This window comes from Tupaia chinensis, unplaced genomic scaffold, assembly GCF_000334495.1.
Source record: "Tupaia chinensis unplaced genomic scaffold, TupChi_1.0 Scaffold000288_2, whole genome shotgun sequence".
Taxonomy (NCBI): Eukaryota; Metazoa; Chordata; class Mammalia; order Scandentia; family Tupaiidae; genus Tupaia; species Tupaia belangeri.
Window position 1 is genome coordinate 2,189,563 of NW_006159773.1, and position 9,998 is coordinate 2,199,560.

The following is a 9,998-nucleotide window of genomic DNA, read 5'->3' on the forward strand; positions in this document are numbered from 1 at the left end:
GAACAAAAGCCCACACACTAACAATGCCATTCGTGACACTAGGCTGGATGTTCATGTAACAACTTGGGCTTTTATGGGCTTGCATGGGAACCAAACCTCCAGACATGACACTTTCTCCAAGAGAAAGCACATCTGCAACTCCAGATAATTACACACGTGCATCTGATTGCACACTGGGACTGCCGGCCTAATGAGAATAGGTTTCCTTGCCCAGGAAGTTGACGAAATTGATCCAAATGCACACAGACAAGCAGAATCTGCCCAGCAGTGTGAGAAATATACAAACTAACTTCTGCCTTCCCCTCCGCTTGTGCCAAACCCCTATGGCATGGTGCCCTTCAGAGTGGCCTGATACGTAGCGATCCCGTATGAAACATGCACATCCTGAATGAGTCAACACACCATCACAAATACATTTCTGAAAATATACTGATCACCTCCTTGTGCCTTGCAGTGTGCAAAGGACTGCAGGGATAAAGCAAGATTCTTTTCCACAACAGGTAAACAAATCCAGGTGGAATAATTAAAGGACAAAACAGTATAGGAATGAAAAAGAAATTCTCCAAAAAGAGAATGATGGGGAATTGCAGAGTTAAAACGAAAAGGGCAAAAGTAAGTAAAGAAAGAAGCTTCTTGGGGCAAAGACTGAGGAGTTCTGCAGAGGAGGCTTCTGAAGGAAGTTAGTGAGAAGGAAGGGGTGCTGGAGTTTTGTTTCCAGAGTAACTGACCTAACACTATGAAAACGTAGAGTATCCATACCAAAGTAATTATGGGTGTGAGGGGGTGACTACAGCTTCCCCCCTCCAAGACACCCTAAGGCTCCACCTCATAGCAGGGGCCAGAGTAGGCAGACGGAGCACTGAACTGAGAAGCGGAAATGAGGCAGGGGAGGTGTGTGGACATAAATTTCTAATTTAAGTTCCTAAAGAAGGATGTGTGCACACGGGGAGACTTTGTTGCCCTTGCTCCCTTCGTTTTATCTAATTAAGATAAAATCTACATTCTGATCAAACATGTATGAACTGCTTTCCATTTCAAACAGTATGTTTTTACTAAAATCCTAAATTGATTTTGTTCAATTCACAAACATGAGCTTCTTATAACTTCCAATTTGGGGAGTGAAAAAGAGTCTCTTTTCTTTCCTTTTTTCTTTCTGTCCTTTTTTTTAGTGAATGAATTTTTCTATGTTGTGGAAAATCCTGGTACTTTTTCATTAGGCAAGCAAATAATGTGTTTATTAGTTACTTCGTATATTCACTAATTCAGAAGTCGAATTTTATTCAATTTCTCTCTGACATAGGTACTAAATCCTCAGCTAGGCTGGAAGATGACTAACACATAGTTGTGGCCTTCAGTAAGCTCATATTCTAGTATAGGGAGACAGACTTAGAAACTGACCAATGCTCTAAAGTATTTACAAAAGAACACTAAGATGGAAGTTTGTATGGGTTATAACTGGGGTACAAAGGAATAATCGTTTGGAGGCTGGATCAGGAAAAGCATTGTAGAAGGATTGTTAAGATGTGTTTTCCATATCAGGTGGTATTTGTTAAGTGCCTAGGGAAGGGGAAGGGACTTCCAGGCAGAGAGGGCAAAGCTGTAAGACACAGACAGGCCAGGACAGGCTGGGATGGTTTAGGGGAGGGTTGGCAGAGGCCAGACCACCGAAGCAAGGAGCTCAGACTTTATAGGAGAGACAGGAGTTGCTGTGTGGACTGAAGAGAACAGGTGCTTCAGGGGAACCAGCAGTTAGCGTAATGGCTATGTCGCTGGATTCCCATGTAGTCTACCGCGGTTCGCGTCCCGGACCTGGTGACTTAGAACTCACGCCGGGTGCGTGTGCGTGCGTGCTCAAGATCCCAAGAGGAGAATGGAGGAGAAGGGATTGTGGCATGACCATCCCCCTGGGGAGTGATTTCTCGCTTTCAGTCTCTATGTCTCTCTCTCTCTCTGGCGAGCGCACGCACCCTATAGCGAAAACCTCTCAAAAAAACAAACAAAAAAACCAGGTACTTCAGAAAGTTCACCCCCCCGCAGCAAAGCATATGGTGGTTTCAAGGGAAAGAAGAAGGAAGGCAGAGAGTTCAATTAGGAGGCTGCTGTAGTGTCCACTCTAGGGATGATGCTCTAAACCTTACTGTCCGGGATAGAGATAGAGACTCTCCATTGAGTGCACGTGCCCTGTAGCAATGTGGGGGGTGGAATGCAAGAAATCTTGAGAAGAGAGACTCTATAGGACTTGGTGACTAAGGAATATGAGGGTTGGAAGAAGAGGTAGCAGTACACTCTGATTTGGGGACTTGGGGGAAACAATTCAGTTTCCTTGGGCAGAATAGCATGACTTGCTTGTTTGATCTGTGGAAATTTTGTGTGTTGGTTGACTTGGTTTTTACTTTGCTTTGCTCTGCTTTTAATAAGGATCATGATAGCTTAAGAGTAAAAATAAAAATGCATCCTTTATTACTTTGGCTATAAGTAATTCCCTCTGGGTTTAATTTGTTAGGTAAAATTTTATGAGGAAGCTGGATTCCAAGGAAATTAAAAAGGTAGTTCGTAGACAGAGTAAGGACAAGGGAGAATCTGGTCTGTGGAGTGCACCACGATGCCTTTGTGTCTCTGGTGATTCATGTTGCAGAATCGATTTCTGAGGTTCTTCCTCTACCCCAGCCCTGGCCTCTCGCCCTCATCCTTACTTTGCTCTGCTTCTGCTCCCCCAGACCCTGTTTGTCGTCATCGGCCTCTTGACTGGCTGCTATTTCTGTTGCTGCCTGTGCTGCTGCTGCAATTGCTGCTGTGGACACTGTCGGCCCCGATCATCAAAGCCAGAAGAGGACTACTATGTGTCCCCAGAGGATCTTGAGGAACAGATCAAGACCGACATGGAAAAAGGTACAGTGAGATGAGCAGAGGCGGTGGGTATCCCTTTACAGCCTTCATCAAGCACCAAGTCCCACGGCGAAGACTATCATTAAAGTGGGAGAGATACAACTGAGTGGGAGAAGTTCCACAAACTATCAGCTTTGGTCCATCTTTAGGGGAAGATAAAAGGTCATATGCAGGCCAGCCAGTGGCATGGTGGTTAAGGTGGGTGGACTCCTTGTGGCTGAGTTTGCAGTGAGAAACACGCTGGGCTTGGGTGCCTGCACACTCAAAATCCCAAGAAGAGAATGGAGAAGAGATTACGGCATGGCCACCCCCTCTTGGGAGGTGATTTCCCACTTTTTCTGTCTCTGTCTCTCCATTGAGTGCACATGCCCTATAGCAAAAACAAAACGAAACAAAAGGCCATTTGCCTTTACCAGCCATATAGAAAAGCAGAATCTGACACTACATCAAAGAAGTCATAAAATATGCTGATGACAAATGAAAGCAAGTGCAATTTAAGGTCTTATCACAAGAGAGTGAGTTCTGAATTCTGGGTTCAGAGAGGTCTGGGTAAGGATGTGTCTAGGGCAGGAGACCCAAGGCAGAAATTCTTCCCAGGAAAAACATTTCAGCCTAGACCCTAGGGTATCTATTGAAATAGAAAGGTCTAGACATCAAGAAAAGTCACCAACTCTTAACTTTCTTTTAATTAGTTGATAATGAGTTTGGGGTAGAACTAGAGGAAACAGACCCATCTATCTCTGAAGTGTAGCTTCTGTCCTAATACCCACATGCAGGGCTAACGTCAAATCAGCATCAAAAATGCATCTGTGTGCTTTCTAAACCACCCCCACTGCCTGTGCCTGTGTTGCTATGATACAGTTATTCCTTAGTATAGTCGTCAAGATCATTCTACCAAAAATGAGAGGAAAAAAAAGTAAAGACAAGTGAGAGCTCACACAGTTCACAACACCAAGGATATTCTCTAGGAAATGTCTTTGTTTAAACTAGCTGGGGTCAAACCTGCGGTTGTCCTGCTTCATCTTACAGCCATAATCCCCTGGACATTTTCTCTGTGGAATGCATCATTATTCTAGATTACAGACTCTTTTTACTAACTTCTGTAAAGCCCTAGACAGCCAAATAAAAGAATTATTTGATAATTCAGACAGTGCCCCATTGTTGTTGGAACTGCTGAAATTAGGGATTGTGCACCTCCCGGGGGCGGATCATACTCTAGTTCCTGTGATCACACGGAAACAGAAACGCCAGGACATCAGGCGCCAGAGTCTGCTTAAAGGCCTCCATATATCTTTCATTCTCTATCAATGTGATGCTAAGAAATGGCCAGTGTTTACCTACTCTGATTCCAGCTTGAAGGAAGGAGTTTTAATCACGTGAATCAGGGACCAGCAGTTGACATAATGGCTATGTTGCTGGACTCCCATGTAGTCGACACAGTTCGGGTCCTGTACCCGGTGGCTTAAACTCACCAGGTGCATGTGCATACGTGCCCACGATCCCAATAGGAGAATGGAAGAGAAGGAATTGCGGCGTGGCTATCCCCCCGGGCAGTGATTTCTCGCTTTCTGTCTCTTGTCTTTCTGGCAAGCACACGCGCCCTATAGCAAAACCTTCTTCGCCGACTCGCCGACCAAAAAAAAAAAAAAAAAAAAAAAAAAAAAAATAAAAACACTTGAATAGTATCCAATCCCAGACTCTTTCAGAATTGGGAGCTCAGAAGGGACATATGTGGTTTCCCTGTAACCCATGACATTGCACTATTGGGCTGGCCAGTCAAGCAAACAGAGAGAATGTTCAGACTTTTATCACTTCCCTTTGAGACAAATTGTGGGCCCACAGTAAATACAATTACTATTTTCTTTTGCTTTATTTGGGATATGAAAGAACTGATGACTCTTTTAATGGGGGCACACATACCCCAAAGAGCAAGCAAGCAGGATTACTAATAACTGGGTTAAGCAGAGATATATGCTTGGAGACTCCTTTTCTTCAGGGAACCCAGTCAGTGACGTCAGCACAACTTGCCTACAAATGATGATGAATCCCATCTGCTCTCAGGAGATCACGTCAGGGGTCCCTGTCCCCATCAACCACAGGATCTCCTGTAACATCCGTCAGTCCCACTTACCACTCCGTCACTGACAGAGTACGGGAAGAGATGGCAAGGGGAGAGTACTGTCCTTGTCACCCACCATGTCAACCTCATCTTAACGTTTTCTTTATAGTAGGAAAGTAAAAAACGAGGTGAATTGAGCTTAGACATCCCAAATCCAGTGTTTCAGACTTCTCTGAAAAGCCTCCCAGTATTCCTGTTTTAAATGAAGTAAAAGCTCCACGAGGTCATTTGAGTAGAACTTCTTTGTGGAAGATTTCTTTTCTGGAACAGAAATCAATCGTAGGTGCCAGGTTCGCCCCAGGTTTCCTCCCTGCAGGATGAGAGGTGATGAATCTGTATGTCTCTCACTGTTGGTTCTGACACCCCAGAGCTACCGATTCCATTGCGGAGGTCAGATTCCAGACTTAATAAACCATGATCCCATTTGACTGGGTTAAGAATCTTTTACCAAAAGTAAAAGCTTTCTCGTATTTCCAAACATGAAAAAGCTCCCGTGATGATCTGCATTTTTAGGAGGCTGAAACTGCAATGTGTGCAGCCCTCTTTAAGAAACAACAACAATGGAGACCACAATTAGATCTGAAATATTTACTTACAATGAGGAAAAGAATCAATCTCAGGCTTAAAAACTAAGAAATGCCATAAATATCACAAAGTCTAGAAAACTAACAGTTCTTGAACTTCCCAGCACGCCTCTGTAACATGATACTTTTCCCCTCATGCTCTGTGGCTGTGTGCTCTTTGGTTACCCCTTCGGATAACAATAATCAAATAATGTTTTCGATAGAACGAATAGAAAAATAACTCTGCCTTTCCTCTAGTGTGTTATTATCAAAACAGTGGTTTTATCAATGAATTAGGAAAGTTTCTCTCAGCTTTATGTGATTGATAATGTTGTCTAAAGTTTTAGAGATTATTGCTAAATTTGAGAAAACGCCTATCTAATTTTATACGTAAGATGGAGGATGGGAGCATTTTCCACAGAACACCTTTGATTCTGGACATTTCAAACTTACTGCCTCTACAGGATTCAATGTTACCTAGGTCAGAGTCCATAGGACCCATTATTCTTACGGTGTGATTCACCTCTAGCCTAAACCTTCCTGTTCCCTCAGGAGGAAAATTGGCAGTGAGCTGTAGGCCATTCCTAAAGCCATTCGCATACCTGCAAGGCTAGAAATAATGAACTATGCACAGTGTTGCTGCAAAACACAAAAACATATCCCACTAAACTTCAATGAAAGCTATCTGTAACTCTATTTCTCCTTAACCAAGTCCCCCAAATGTCCACTGCCCCTCTGCTACCACTTACCAACAAGTGCAAAGGAGGGAGCGTCACAGTGGAAACCGTGCTTTTGCCAACCGTGGTCAAAATACCTCACTTTTGCAAATTCACAAAAACGTGAACAGATTGGTAAGGTCCTAACAGGACCTTGGCAGGGTCTTGTGCAGGTGGAAGTCCCTGAAGCATGACCTTCATTAACTGCACAGGAAATCTGCCACTACTCTTCACTTTAACGTTTCCTTATGGAACCCAGGCCTTGTTTGCAGTTAGTTGCATTTGTTTCAGATCTAGCTCCACTAGACTTAGTGTTGTTTACAGGTAAAATTAGTTCAAGTAATGCTGGTGAAGATGGAAAACGTAGCCTCTTTAAGACAACTGTGCTTTCTTGAATGTTGTCCTAGATGTGGACTGTGTTGTACTCTTCTGCAAGAAAAAGTGGACACTTAAAGTTACTTAAGAAAATATACTTGAAAGAGGCTGCTAGTCACTCAGAAACCAAATTATTCTTAGAAAATAATAAGTAGCATACATAAATGTCTGAGTTCATTAGAAAGTACTGGTAGTACACTGGAGTTTCAAAAATTTCATTGTAATGATTCTGAAATTAAATTTAGAAATGGCAGGGGTGAGCAAGTGGCATAGTGATTAAGGCACTCTTACATGGCTGACCATGGTTTGAGTCCTGGACCTGGCAGCTTAAAAATCATATTGGGTACATGTGTGTGCATGCCCAAAATAGCAGAGAGAATGGAGGAAAAGGGACTGTGACATGGCCATCCCCCTGGAGGGTGATTTCTCACTTTCTCTCTATGTCTCTCTCTGGCTAGTGCATGGGCAAACTCCTTGCTCACTTTAGGGGGTTTATAACTCTTATACCAGATCTAAGAATAAATTCCAAATATTTTAGAGTGGAAAGGAATCCAAGGAGTCAACTCTCACATCCCCATAGCTTTTCTAGAAGACTGTTGCCCAACCTTATTTGACAGTTGCCTGTAGTTGGGAGGTTTGGGACCTCGTGTCAAAGTAAGAGATACTCATACAAATTTAATTTCAACACTTGGATATAAAGTCAAAGGTAGCTCTATACTCACCCCTCTGGGACCAGCTCCCCAAACATAATTTAACTCTTTTTTAATTTTTTTGTGTAATACTTATGAAACTTGGTTTGTTTTATAAACACGTTGTATCTGGGCCCAGCCCATAACCTGGTAGTTAAGGTGACTGGATCCCACAAAGCCCACAGTGGGTTCAAATACTGAAGTGGGGCTTGAGAAACACGCCGGCTTATGTATATGTGTGCCCAAAGTCCTCAAAGGAGAGAGAAATGGAGAAGGGTGCTCTCTCACTTTCTCTCTCTCTCTCTCTCTCTCTCTCGCATGAACTCATGCACCTTCTAGCAAAAACTTGAAAAAAAAAAAAAAAAGAGAGGTCAGCAGGTGGTGTGGTGGTTAAGGCACTGGACTCCCACAAGGCCGACCATAGTTAGAGTCCTTGAATCAGCATCTTAAAAATCACACCAGGGGGAACCAGCAGTTAGCGTAATGGCCATGTCGCTGGACTCCCATGTAGTCGACCACAGTTCGCGTTCCGGACTCGGTGGCTTAAAACTCACGCCGGGCGCGTGTGCGTGCGTGCCCAAGATCCCAAGAGGAGAATGGAGGAGAAGGGATTGTGGCGTGACCATCCCCCCTGGGGGGTGATTTCTCGCTTTCTGTCTCTATGTCTCTCTCTCTCTGGCGAGCGCACGCGCCCTATAGCAAAAATCTCTCAAAAAAAAAAAAAAAAATCACACCAGGCGCTTTTGCATGCATGCCCAAAATCCCTGGAGGAGAGTGGAAGAGAAGGGATTTCAGTGCGGCTATCTCCCCAGGGGAGGAGAATTTCTCACTTTCCCTCTCACTGCCTCTCTCTCTGGAGGGTGCACATACCCTATGATTAAAAAACTAAAAAGAAGAAGAAAGAAGAAGAAGAAGAAGAAGAAGAAGAAGAAGAAGAAGAAGAAGAAGAAGAAGAAGAAGAAGAAGAAGAAGAAGAAGAAGAAGAAGAAGAAGAAGAAGAAGAAGAAGAAGAAGAAGGAGAAGAAGGAGAAGGAGAAGGAGAAGGAGAAGGAGAAGGAGAAGGAGAAGGAGAAGAAGAAGAAGAAGGAGAAGAAGAAGAGGGGAATGGGCTAGAGAATGGTGCAGCAGTAATTTAACATTCTGCAGTGCTGGACCCACATGCAAAGGTTCTAGGTTCATGGCCTAGGGCTTCCCTGTACGCATACCAGTTGCTGATGTGCACGTCTATGAGCCAAGCTGGCTAAAGCTAGAGGGAGACTGGAAGTGAAGACTCCATTTGTAATGTTCCTTTTTGTGTGTCTCTTTCTTTTTATTTTCCCTCTCTCTCTCAGAAGAAATAAGTAAATAACTTTAAAAGAAAAAAAATAAAGGGGGGAACGTTTAAAAAAGGTCATTTTCAATATTCACTGGCAGCTATAGAAGTTACAAACAAATTCCCATCTCTTTATCAAAATGAAAATATATTCTCAGTGGGATCCTAAAAACACAGGGGGATCATATTGTCCTTATGAAACCATCAGAATCAAATAGAAAAGCGAGAGTGTCTTGGGAAACTTTTTCTTTTTTCTTTTTTTTTTTTTTTTCTGTCTTTTTAAAAGCTAAAGAGCATACAGGGACCAGCAGGTGGTGTGGTGGTTAAGGTGCTAGACACTCCCACATGGCTGATCGTGGTTCGAGTCCTGGGCCTGATGGCTTGCTTTCTCACTTTCCCTCTTTCTCTCTCTCTGTGTGTATCTCTCTGGTCAAATTAAAATAAAATGGATGAATAAAAGCAAATGAATAATTCTTTAAAATAAAAAAGCTGAAGGGTACAAAAAAAAAGTAATGAGTACCAGGTTATTTTTTTCAATTTCATGATTTCATAAATTATAAGTTATACTTCATGAAATTTTGACTGGCATATTTAAAGCAAGCTCATTTAGACCCTATACTCCCTCCTCTGCTAGCTGAAGATCACATAGAAATCAGAATTCTGCTAGCTGAGAGGACTTTACCAACCATTTGAGTTGGAACTTTGCTCTAGGGGACTGTGTGTGTGTGCGTGTGAGCATATACGTATGTGCATATAGGTACGTATGTAACAGTATATATGTATATAAGTGTGTGCATATATATATATATATGTGTATATATATATATATATATATATATATATATATAACAGTATAACAAGGCATGGACACAAGAGCCTGAATTGGAACTAGTTATCTCTCAATACCCTGGCAAAGCAAACAAAAACAGAAAAGCTAACTTGAGCTTATTAAAGGCAATAGAACAAAATCCAACCAAAACTCCCAGTTAAGCCATAAAAATCTTTTGTGGATTTATAATTTCCCCAGTTTTTTTGTTGTTGTTGTTTGTTCCTGAAGGAAGGGGAATAAAGTATCCAAAGGAGGAGGAGATTTTATAATGCTGACCTTGGATCTAGAAATGTGAGATTCAGTGCACAGAAAATTCTGTTGATTACTTAGCTGTTCTTATCACACGTCTGGATAAAACCCAAATAAACTCACAACCACTGAGCCGAAGAGGCCATATGGCTTGTAATTAGACTCTTGCTCTTGGCCAAGATATTGAGACATTCATTACAGTTGCCATTCTGCATTCGTCACGATCTTCCTGCCCCGGAAAAGGGTGCCAAGGAAGAGCG

At 42.6% G+C, this 9,998-nt stretch overlaps 1 protein-coding gene across 4 annotated transcripts in view; it reads left to right on the forward strand.

Annotated features, from left to right (window-relative positions):
* Window positions 1-9,998, forward strand: part of DNAJC5B (DnaJ heat shock protein family (Hsp40) member C5 beta) — a 96,651-nt gene that overhangs the window by 79,778 nt on the left and 6,875 nt on the right. For all 4 annotated transcript variants that reach the window (XM_006150438.1, XM_006150437.1, XM_006150440.1 and 1 more), the window contains one exon: window positions 2,718-2,889. In XM_006150438.1, the coding sequence (XP_006150500.1) occupies window positions 2,718-2,889 (172 nt within the window). The remainder of the gene's footprint in view (window positions 1-2,717; window positions 2,890-9,998) is intronic.